Here is a 12639-nt window from a genome sequence, read left to right on the forward strand (position 1 = left end):
GCCCACTTATGGCCCAATTTTCCAAATTGGGCCCAACCCCTCATATGGGCCTTACCCTGAAGCCCAATAACATTCCTTAGCCCAAAAGCTTGATTTTAGATGGCCCAATAAGCCCAAATAAACCAAGTCCAAAGAAATGGCCCATCCGAGGCCCAAAGATGTGAAGCCCAATCTGACTGAGTACGTGGGGCGTACTCAGCTGTACGTTGATCGTACACGCTGCATGGCTTGTATGTTGCGCATATTGGCTTGTACGCCTAACGTACTCCTTCATTGAGCCATTCTTCCAATAAGATCTTAATGCTGATAACTAAAGGTCCAAAACACAAACCTGAGTCCCAAAGGATGTCTAGAACCATAAAGTCACTGACTTGGTGACTTTGCATGCCCCAAATGAGCCCAAACTCGAATTATAACCATCTACTTCCAAAAAATGGCCATATCTCATGCATGTATCGGTCTAAGCTTCAAAGGTGACAACTTTATCAATCTAGGACCAAATGAACACTAAGAGTGGCAACTCTAAGCTTCCGAAATGATATGAACCACAAGATCTCATCTATGTGACCAAAAAGGGTCCAAAAGCTAAAACAAGGAGATCTAAGCTTCTAAAGATCAAGATCAAGACTTTATACCTTGCGCAAACTAGAAATGGAGCAGATAATTCGGATCTACAAGCTTCTCCTTGAACCATCACCTTGCTCCAACCTTCTCTTTCTTGAAAATGTGACAAAACACACCAAAATGCACTCAAAAGACCTTCCAAGTTCAAGAACACTCAACAATCGGGTTAGGGTTTCGTGGAGGCTGATTAGGGACAAGAGGGAGGCTAATAGAAAAGATCCTTGGGACAAAATGTTCTTTAAATAGTGCTCAAACCCTAAATATTAGGGTTTTAGGGTCTGGACACATATGTTGCGTGTACTCCCTTGTACGCAGTGCATACGTGCATGGCAACCACGTCCCTTTTTGTAATGCCCGTGTTTCTAGGCTAGGCATTAATATTGACATGATAGTCTAGATTAATCTTTGTGACTCATTTTGGAGAAATGAAAAGGAATTATGTGAATATTATGTGTTTTATGTGTTTTATGCTTAATTATTAGGGTTTAATTAATTAAGACTAAAAATGAGCGTCAAAATTAAATATTAGATAAATCCGATTTCTATTAAGAAACTTGTAGTGGGCGTGACAAGGATTACAGATATATAAAGAATGCCGAAATCCGAGTTATAACGAAGAAGTTATGACCTGTCGAAGTTTCGCGACAAACCGGCACGGGGCCGAATGTCGTAAAAAGTGAGTTTTCGATAAACTACTTTTTGGCCTTAGTGATCTAAACGAAACTCGTAGAGTTCGTTAAACCGAGAGTAAGTATAAAAAGAACGCCCAAATCTGACTTCGTATGAGGAAGTTATGATTTTTCGAAGTTTCAGCTTAGCAGTAGACGGCTAAAAACTCGAATTTTAGATCGAGTGATTTTTAGCCGACACGACCTAAACAAGAATCGAAGGTCTCGTCATTAGTAGTTCAAAGGTAAAAAGTCTGACAAAAACGGACGTCGGATGAAGAAGTTATGAATTTTTAACGGATTTCCTGTCCCGGTCTGTTAAAAATAATAATATAAAAATTAAAGTCAAAATTAGCCGACAAAGACTAAACGAAAGTTGTAGAGCGTAATTTTACCTACGCCTGCATATAAAGAACGTCAAAAACGGAGCTCGTATGCGAAAGTTATGGATTTTAGAAGTTTTGGCGCGAAAACCGAGAAATTTCGCATAGGTGGCTTCGGCCACGTCACCTTCGCTTAGAGCATGCCACGTGTCCGAAATGAGTCATCCGAGCTGCTGAAGCGGTCCAATGCCTGTCCGACGCGTGCCCTTATCACGTGTCTGAAGCCTTCGCAGGAGGAGCCACGTCCGAAGCCTCAGACTAGACCACGGTCCAATCAGGAGGCGCCAGCGAGCCCCTCGCACGCGCAGCCCATGTGCGAGCCACCTGCGCACCCTCGCCCAGCAGCTGCCACGCACCCTCGCCTGATGACTCCTCTTCTAAGCCGACCTTCGGACCCCCCTATAAATAGAGGGCTTGCGAGCCTTCTCGGGTAGTTTTGGAGTTTTGCCACTTTTAACCCCTTTTTCCATATTTTCTTCATCTTAACATCCCCCGAAGCCCCGGTATCGATTATAACCCCCGGAATACGCCACGAAGTGCCCGAGAAGCCCGGAAAATTTATCTTTTCGGTTTTGAAGTTCGACCTTTCGCAGAGCCCGGTTTCTCAATAAAACTCTCGGTTTTATTAGAAACGAACGTTTTAGGAAACGAATTGCTGCCCGATTATCATCAAATTAAGTGAGTGTATAGTCACCTTCATCTTACACCTAGATATGAAGTGTTTTATATAAAATACGTGCTACGTGTAATTATATTAATTGTTTAATTGAGGTGACTGTTGAATTGATGTTTTATACAAGTTTTAAACTGTATATGTATTTTTATCTACAAATATGTTGGGTAAAACATGGGTAGATAGTTGGTGTGTGATAAAATGATGAGAGGTCTATTGAATAAACCATGGCGACTATGAGACGTAGTGCCTATTGTATAAACCTTGGCGACTATGAGACGTAATGCCTATTGTATAAACCTTGGCGACTATGAGACGTAGTGTCTATTGTATAAACCCTGGCGACTATGTGACGTAGTGCCTGTTGTATGAACCTTGGCAGCGATGGACTTCGTGCCTATTCCTTAGGATGAATCCTTAGGAATGAGTGAGATTTGATTCTTAGGGTAAATCCTTAAGAAATAAATAAGATAATGGGGATTGGGTAATTGGGTTGATTGTTTGATGTTTAAGCATAATAAATTATTTATTGTGGGTTGAAAACCCTATATGCTCACCAGGCTCCCAAGTCTGACCCACTCAGTTTGTTTGTATCACAGGTATTGATACGAAGTTGCTTTACACTGAGAGATTAAAAGAGATGTAGATCACTAGTGTAAGTAAGTGTAAGTTCTGTTTATGCTTATGTTTCTGTATTGACGATGACATCCCAATGGTTTAAGTGAATAAAATACATTTCTTCAGAAATGATTTGATAATATAATTATCATGTTTTTATGGGAGCAAATTCCGCAACACCTTTTAAAAGGATTACTCTGATTTTATTTTAAAAAGCATAAACGAAATCGGTCTTTTCTGGCCGAGAAATTAGGGGATGTCACACTTTTACTCCGGCACGCCCAACGTACATAGGGTGGTACGCCCCGCGTACGGCATACCCTAAGCCCAAAATGAAAAAGGTCCAATGACTTCGATGAGTTTGTTGCGTGGTTCAGAGAACCAAGTTCGATGTAGTAATTGACTTAAGCCGAATTGAAGTAAAGGATGTTAGCAGCTCAAGATCGTCAAAAGAGCTATGCTGACAAGAAAAGACAACCGATATCATTCGAAGTTGGAGATTCGGTTTTACTTAAAGTCTCGCCATGGAAGGGACTTATAAGATTTGGTAGAAGGGGAAAGTTGAGTCCATGATTTATTGGACCATTTAAAGTTCTTCAAAGGATCGGGAATCAAGCTTACAAGCTAGAATTACCGGAAGAACTGGAGGGTATTCATAACACCTTTTATGTGTGTTATTTGAGGAAGTCCACGGGAGATGTGCCCGACATAATTCCCATTTCTGAATTAAGGTTGGATGAAAACAAGAGGTTAATTGAAGAACCTGAGGCAATCGTTGACCGTAAGACTAAAAAGTTGTGACGCCAGATGGTCGATTTAGTGCTTGTGCGTTGGAAACATACAAATGGGCCAAATCTCACTTGGGGAAAAACGGAGAGTGACATGATGAGTCGCTACCCGTATTTGTTTCCTGATGTGTGATTCCGGGGACGGAATCATTATAAGAGGGAAAGAATTGTAGTGCCCGTGTTTCTAGGCTAGGCATTAATATTGACATGATAGTCTAGGTTAACCTTTGTGACTCATTTTGGAAAAATGAAAAGGAATTATGTGAATATTATGTGTTTTATGTGTTTTATGCTTAATTACTAGGGTTTAATTAATTAAGACTAAAAATGAGCGTCAAAATTAAATATTAGATAAATCCGATTTCTATTAAGAAACTTGTAGTGGGCGTGACAAGGATTACAGATATATAAAGAATGCCGAAATCCGAGTTATAACGAAGAAGTTATGACCTGTCGAAGTTTCGCGACAAACCGGCACGGGGCCGAATGTCGTAAAAAGTGAGTTTTCGATAAACTACTTTTTGGCCTTAGTGATCTAAACGAAACTCGTAGAGTTCGTTAAACCGAGAGTAAGTATAAAAAGAATGCCCAAATCGGACTTTGTATGAGGAAGTTATGATTTTTCGAAGTTTCAGCTTAGCAGTAGACAGCTAAAAACTCGAATTTTAGATCGAGTGATTTTTAGCCGACACGACCTAAACAAGAATCGAAGGTCTCGTCATTAGTAGCTCAAAGGTAAAAAGTCTGACGAAAACGGACGTCGGATGAAGAAGTTATGAATTTTTAACGGATTTCCTGTCCCGGTCTGTTAAAAATAATAATATAAAAATTAAAGTCAAAATTAGCCGACGAAGACTAAACGAAAGTTGTAGAGCGTAATTTTACCTACGCCTGCATATAAAGAACGTCAAAAACGGAGCTCGTATGCGAAAGTTATGGATTTTAGAAGTTTTGGCGCGAAAACCGAGAAATTTCGCATAGGTGGCTTCGGCCACGTCACCTTCGCTTAGAGCATGCCACGTGTCCGAAATGAGTCATCCGAGCTGCTGAAGCGGTCCAATGCCTGTCCGACGCGTGCCCTTATCACGTGTCTGAAGCCTTCGCAGGAGGAGCCACGTCCGAAGCCTCAGACTAGACCACGGTCCAATCAGGAGGCGCCAGCGAGCCCCTCGCACGCGCAGCCCATGTGCGAGCCACCTGCGCACCCTCGCCCAGCAGCTGCCACGCACCCTCGCCTGATGACTCCTCTTCTAAGCCGACCTTCGGACCCCCCTATAAATAGAGGGCTTGCGAGCCTTCTCGGGTAGTTTTGGAGTTTTGCCACTTTTAACCCCTTTTTCCATATTTTCTTCATCTTAACATCCCCCGAAGCCTCGGTATCGATTATAACCCCCGGAATACGCCACGAAGTGCCCGAGAATCCCGGAAAATTTATCTTTTCGGTTTTGAAGCCCGACCTTTCGCAGAGCCCGGTTTCTCAATAAAACTCTCGGTTTTATTAGAAACGAACGTTTTAGGAAACGAATTGCTGCCCGATTATCATCAAATTAAGTGAGTGAATAGTCACCTTCATCTTACACCTATATATGAAGTATTTTATATAAAATACGTGCTACGTGTAATTATATTAATTGTTTAATTGAGGTGACTGTTGAATTGATGTTTTATACAAGTTTTAAACTGTATATGTATTTTTATCTACAAATATGTTGGGTAAAACATGGGTAGATAGTTGGTGTGTGATAAAATGATGAGAGGTCTATTGAATAAACCATGGCGACTATGAGACGTAGTGCCTATTGTATAAACCTTGGCGACTATGAGACGTAATGCCTATTGTATAAACCTTGGCGACTATGAGACGTAGTGTCTATTGTATAAACCCTGGCGACTATGTGACGTAGTGCCTGTTGTATGAACCTTGGCAGCGATGGACTTCGTGCCTATTCCTTAGGATGAATCCTTAGGAATGAGTGAGATTTGATTCTTAGGGTAAATCCTTAAGAAATAAATAAGATAATGGGGATTGGGTAATTGGGTTGATTGTTTGATGTTTAAGCATAATAAATTATTTATTGTGGGTTGAAAACCCTATATGCTCACCAGGCTCCCAAGCCTGACCTACTCAGTTTGTTTGTATCACAGGTATTGATACGAAGTTGCTTTACACTGAGAGATTAAAAGAGATGTAGATCACTAGTGTAAGTAAGTGTAAGTTCTGTTTATGCTTATGTTTCTGTATTGACGATGGCATCCCAATGGTTTAAGTGAATAAAATACATTTCTTCAGAAATGATTTGATAATATAATTATCATGTTTTTATGGGAGCAAATTCCGCAACACCTTTTAAAATGATTACTCTGACTTTATTTTAAAAAGCATAAACGAAATCGGTCTTTTCTGGCCGAGAAATTAGGGGATGTCACACTTTTACTCCGGTACGCCCAACGTACATAGGGTGGTACGCCTCGCGTACGGCATACCCTAAGCCCAAAATGAAAAAGGTCCAATGACTTCAAGTCCCAAACTCAAAATAAATAGATAACCAAATTTAAATAAATACCTTAGAACATTGGGCGTTACAGTGCCCACATACTTTCCTATTATACCAAGATGGTTCTCTCCGGCTAGGAAGAACCATCTCATCTCTACAAACCGATCTAACTTGATCGTCGAAGCCTGCTCCCGAGGCACAGTCCTTAGGGCGGTTATAACGGCTTTGCACTATGTTCTAAGATCCCCGTTGTAGCAACAATCCAAAGATTTGAGTCACATCAGACACATTTTACAAAAACACCCTAAATATTAGGCATAGACACACCAAAATTCTCTGCAGTGGTAAAACCGTACAAAACTGAAAAACTTAAGGAATTTTATGTTAATAACCCTAATGGAACGAATCACTACATTCCATTGTCAAATTTTGTTGAATTGAATTGATGAAATGAATTATTCAAATATGTTGTTTATTATTAATAAATAGAAACTAAATAAAGTAAAAATTGGTAAATAAAAGATAAGAATGTTATTTTATAAAACTAACTTTAGTAAAATAAATAAAAATTGTTAAATAATTTACACATAAAATATTAAATTTAGTTCAAAATACATATTATATGTATTATAAATAGTTAATAAAAAATAACTATCTATGATCTAAAAAAAACCTAGATACCATAATATTGTAAGATATAGTTATAATAAAATACTCTTATTCATTTTTTAAAACTAAAAACAATTATTTATTTGATGCTTTGAAATTTATAAAAAGATTAATATTTTTGAAAATTATATAAATAAAAGCAATTTATAATTATAACATATATATCATTTCATTCCCGAAGGAATGGAAAAAAGAATACCTCCTTAATGGAATGAAAATCATCATAGGAGTAGGAATCCCGTGAGGAATGCTAAATTTCATTCTTTTGTGACAACCAGACATGATTTTTTATATATATTTTTTACAATAATGATTAATTCTATTTCCTATTTATTACAACATACCAAACAATGCCTTGTACGTTTACATTTTATATGTTGATTATACTTCTTCGACTAACATGGCATCCCTGACACACCAAAAATATTGCTAGTGTTCTGGGATTAACCTTCTGCATAAGCCTTGGAACGGGGCGAAGTGATCGCTCAGATAATGTGATTTACCAATATTTTTCCATGGCATCGATAAACTTAAAAGAAAATGAAAGGATGTTGTGGAGAAGGATTCAATGGCATCGATAAACTTAAAAGAAAATGAAAGGATGTTGTGGAGAAGGATTCAAACCCCCTAACCTCTTATCTACACAAGACATAGCTAACATGTTTTTTAAGGGTTGATATCATAAATGACATTACATATTGTGTTTCTTTTTTCAAATTAAATCTCAACTTTGTTTTTCTTTTCTAAAAAATACGTTGTATTTTTTTTTTCAATTTGGCAAATTTGAAACTTTTTTCTGGAAAAAAGCTTGTTAAATATGAGTGTGTTCTATTTTAATTATAAATAAAAAAGTAGAGGTTTATGAATTTAAAAGGTTTAGGTTTTTTTAAGAAAAAATAAAAAGTTGATTGTTTTTTTTGGAATATATATATATATATATATATATATATATATATATATATATATATATATATATATATATATATATATATATAAGGTTTTTTTACAAGGAAAAAATGAAATTGAAGCTTAATGAGGAAAAACCCCACTATATAAGGCCTTTTATAATATTAACATTTTTTCCAAAATTTTGTTATATAAACGATTTATAAACTCTTTTTTCCGAAACTTTTATAAAAATTAAGTTTATGAAATTTTGACATAATTGACAAGATATTGGGTATCAAGTTGCGAATCAATAAACAACTACTCCCTCCGTCCCAAAATTATTGTCCACGTTTTCCGTCCCAAAATTATTGTCCATGTTTGACTTTTAAAGTCTTTCCATGTCAACTTTGACCATGAATAACTTTATTTGTGTTATATAATTTTTGATGAAACTTATAACAATGAAATTACATTTAAAAAACAATCTATTCATATATCTTGCATAAAAAACTATATAACAAAAAGTAAATTATTTGAGGTCAACAAAAGAGACTTCAAAAGTCAAACATAGACAATAATTTTGGGACAGTGAGAGTATCAAATAATCCATATATAATAAGTTAGTGAGAGTATCAAATAATCCATATATAATAAGTTTGTAACGTCAGCGCTACATGACGCAAATGTGACACCATGATAGCTCCAAATAAGCATAACAACCATATATGATAACATCATAACCCCCAAACATACCAAAACACAAAGCAAATAACCTTGTAAATTGAAGTGTATTTCGAAAAAGTGGTCAAAATGTTGTGTGCTTCTTGCAAGTAACCTTGTAAGTTGAAGCAAAACTGTAAAAGGGACATTTTAATCAATTCAACCGAACCCACAAAATGATTCATCGATAAAACTAAGCAATGAATACCATAACTCCAAGAAATAGATTGCAACAATATGAAGGTTAAACTTAAACACACAAGCTCCATGAAACAACTTCAAACCAAATTTACAGTCCAACCATCCACACAGCAGCAAACAAAGTGAGCAAAATACAGTAAAAGAAAAACATGTTTTGTAGTAGTAGTGATAGTGATAGTAGTACAGATGATAGCAACACAAGTCCTTAAAGAATTGAAATTGATTTCTAGCAGTCGCATCCTGATGCCCTCTGTTGATTGCTGCTTCCTACATCAATTGTATCCGGCAAATATCTTCAACCAAAAACACCACCCAAACTTAGAATACATCATAATATAACCCAAATCGACCCATTTACGTTTAAATGGGTAAAGTAAAAGAGATGGATGATTTAAAAGTGAAAACTTACATTTCTTCCTCTTCTCCACTCTTCAATGCATTCTTAGCAATGACTTGAAAGGCTTCTTCAACATTGATCCCCTCTTTGGCCGATGTCTCAAAATATGGAATGTTTCCTTTTGAGGCACACCATGCCCGTGCCTTTTTCTCTGAAACCTGCATAAGCATTATTTTAAATTTATTATAATAAAAACCCACAAATCAATTTCAGAAATTTTTTTTAAAAATTTTTATTTCCCACTGAAGAAACATACCACTCTGCTGTTGCCACCATCCACATCAACTTTGTTACCAAGAACTACAAACGGGAAATTTTCAGGATCCGAAGGGCTCGCCTGCAACCCATTTTATCCAATCAACTATTATTATTATTATTATTATTATTATTATAATCATAACAAAATAATATTCGGTGGATTAAATGTTATCCCCAATCCCATGTTAGCATACCTGAATAAGGAATTCCTCCCTCCAGTTGTTGAGATCATCAAATGACTTCTGAACATTCACATCATACACAAGAACACAGCAATCTGCACCACGATAAAAAGCAACTCCAAGGCTCTGAAATCTTTCCTGTCCAGCTGTATCCCAGATCTGCAACAATCACTACATATCAAATTACAGATTTGGTCCTCCAACTTGTAGTTTAAGGACATTCTTAGCTCCCTTCAGTAAATGAGCATCAGTGACAACCAACCTGTAGAGTGAAGAGCCTATCCTCAAATTCAACTTCTTTTGTCAAGAAATCGGCTCCTATTGTTGCCTTGTATTGATTGCTAAACTTCTTGTTCACATATCTAAAGTTAAACATTAAGGGCAAACAATAATCATCCCCAACAATGGCTTCGGTGATCTTCAATGATGATATAAGATTGATGTAAATGTAAAGTTACCCAATTATCTCTATAGAAAATTAACTGATTATATAATTGTTAGATTCCAATACTTCAAGTTGCAATAATCAAATTTAAAACACATTTCAAAACACCTTCTTGCTTGCCAGTTGCCACATATCACAAGAGCTTCATGTATTCTAAAATTTCAACTTGTTGGAGTTTTAGAGACATGAAAGATGTGATTGTGGATCCTAATTGATTGTTACACCCGAAGACTTAAAGGAAAAATGGAGGTGAATGGTGAAAACGAATAAACCCTAACAAATCTAAGTTATACAGGATACTGATTCATCAACGATGTCTTGCCTACCCTGCATCACATAAAACAACAAATCGTTAAGCAAGTCAGGGAATGAAATTTATGAAAATTTTACACAGAGATACATGGAAAGGGATGAGTGCATCAACATACGCAATCTGAATACAAATATTTAGGAAGTTGAGAAGTTAGATCAGAAACGAATTGTCAAAAATACAGATTTTATGATAGTTTACACTTGGAGATCGCGATTTATATCAAGTTGTTTCTCCTATAGTAATCGATAATACATCCACTCATATGAAATTGGATCCGAATACTCCCTAAACCTAAATCGATTATTTCGATTCTAAATTCGAACTTCGTGATTTAGAACTAAACCATACAAAAATTGTTCATCAAACACTCAATAACCCAATTTGACCAACACAAGGATCAAATCGAACTTTTCCTTTTGAAAACATAATAATCGAGATCAGCTTCAAGTGAGAAGGATTTCCAACTCGAATCAAGTACAAAACCCCTAAATAAACCCAGATTTAACAAAAACAACAACTGACCCGCTGTCCCCGAGGATGATGACTTTGAGAAGCGTTCTTCTTCTTGAAGGCATCGTAATTGGATCGACCCGGATGGAGGAAAGGATGTATAAATCGAATTGAAGTGAAACTGATGATTGAAATAAAATCAGAAGCAAATTGTAAGAAGAATCTTGAGCTAATTCTGGTAGTCAAGAACCCAGTTGGCAACGTGAAGGTTCTTGATCTTTTTGGCCGTCTGGACTCTGGTGTACGGATCGATCGATCAATCCAAGTCCTTACTTTCTTTAATTTATGAATTAGTGGACGGACCTTTCTAGTCTTTGGGCTAGAAAATTACCTTTTTAAGTGAACTTTTAAATCAATTATTACAAATTAAATATACATTCACATATTCAAGTCATTTAATTTTTTGGTCAAGTAATATTATATTTTTATTAATTTTATTTAATGAACATTGATCCCTATTCTAATAAAAAAATAGTTTTATTCTTCTTTTGACATGTGTCATCTTATTAGACATGTTAATTAATGTATATTTTATTCTTCTTTTGTCATGTATCACCCTATTATTTCTCCTAATTAATATTTGCCACTTGTCAACTTATTGATTATTCATTTCAAATTTTAAATTTTCTACTCTATCTACATTAAATTAATGACATTAAAATAAAATTAATACAAATTATAAAGTGATATAATTTCACATATTTATTTAAATCAATGATTATAATTTTATATAACTAAAAAAATCGCTTAATTAATAATTTATTTAAATAATTGATGAATAACTTTAAATTTTTAGTATAAAAATTTAACTAATTTTGTAACCGTAGTTTCCACGGGTTATAAACTAGTTTTTATAAATAAGTTTGTTTAAAAGCTAAAGACTAAAGTTTACACGATATTTATCCGCGATATTTGTGTCAATTTAATGACGTATTTTGCTAATAAAGGTATTTAGTTCTTTATGAATATTAATAAAAAGACAAACACAAAAATGACCAACTTTATGAAATAACATTCAATCAAATGACCATCTTTATATCACAAGATAGCCTTGAGTAATTGCAAAATACATGAATAGTTGTGGGCAATTTTATCAACAAAACAAGATTTCATTGTTAAATTTTTTTCATTACCAAATTCATAAGAAAGATTTATATAGACGTAGCGGGTAAACGAGCAACAAACTGTGCCGCAACCCTTTTTTGGATAGCAAAACTAATTCTTTTAAAAACATCTATAGATCTTGGAGTCATAACATTACTATGCATGACTCGTTGGACTCTATTGAGTAGCTCCACAGCAATTGGGAGTGTTTTTGACATAAAAGCCCCTAATTTTACACAAAAAACTGGTTATGCCCAAAGTTGTTTTTTTTTTTTTTTTTTTGCCACAGATGCCTCAAATACCGAAAACTTTGTTTGATTTTGCCTTTTACCATAATTTTACCTTATATGGTCAGTAGCCCACCTGGTCTTCTTCTTAATACAAAGCAGTCACCCTCACATGTGTATAGCCGGCCACCACTACCATCAACATCGGTCTTTGACAGTGTCTCCGACGGTCACTATCTTCAACACCCTCTCTGCCTTCACCACCATCCCCTCAAATGAAACCCTAGTAACTTCTATCGAAAAAAGAAATCCATCGAAAAAAGAAATCCATCGAAAGAAGAACTTTGGTATATGTTTGTGTTTCTTTCTCCCTCACGCAACGCAAGTATGTAACAAACTAGTGGAATGCACCCCTTATCGTCTTGTTTGTTTTGCACCCTTCGTCTTCTCTTTCTTATTCAAATCACACCACACTC

At 35.8% G+C, this 12639-nt stretch overlaps 1 protein-coding gene across 1 annotated transcript; it reads right to left on the reverse strand.

Moving 5' to 3' along the window:
• Nucleotides 1-8727: 8727 nt before the first annotated feature.
• LOC145115634 (ras-related protein Rab7) lies at nucleotides 8728-11036 on the reverse strand. Its single transcript, XM_079051979.1, has 7 exons — nucleotides 10845-11036; nucleotides 10310-10336; nucleotides 9827-9926; nucleotides 9577-9723; nucleotides 9381-9461; nucleotides 9137-9282; nucleotides 8728-9020 (listed from the first exon to the last, which is right to left on the reverse strand). Exons 1-7 carry the CDS (start codon nucleotides 10895-10897, stop codon nucleotides 8954-8956), a joined length of 621 nt encoding a protein of 206 aa, XP_078908105.1. The 5' UTR covers nucleotides 10898-11036; the 3' UTR covers nucleotides 8728-8953.
• Nucleotides 11037-12639: the final 1603 nt, after the last annotated feature.

The sequence above is a fragment of the Lactuca virosa genome, chromosome 5, assembly GCF_052849685.1.
Source record: "Lactuca virosa cultivar CGN04683 chromosome 5, Lactuca_virosa_CGN04683_v6, whole genome shotgun sequence".
Classification (NCBI taxonomy): Eukaryota; Viridiplantae; Streptophyta; class Magnoliopsida; order Asterales; family Asteraceae; genus Lactuca; species Lactuca virosa.

What these genes read in the sequence shown, in the direction of transcription:
- LOC145115634 (XM_079051979.1), bottom strand. Translation starts at nt 10,897, where the DNA reads ATGCCTTCAAGAAGAAGAACGCTTCTCAAAGTCATCATCCTCGGGGAC. An exon ending in ATCATCCTCGGGGACAGCGG is followed by an intron (nt 10,337 to 10,844) that starts GTCAGTTGTTGT and finishes TATGTGATGCAG; the next exon opens with GGTAGGCAAGACATCGTTGA. An exon ending in AGTGGAGAAGAGGAAGAAAT is followed by an intron (nt 9,021 to 9,136) that starts GTAAGTTTTCAC and finishes TTTTGGTTGAAG; the next exon opens with ATATTTGCCGGATACAATTG.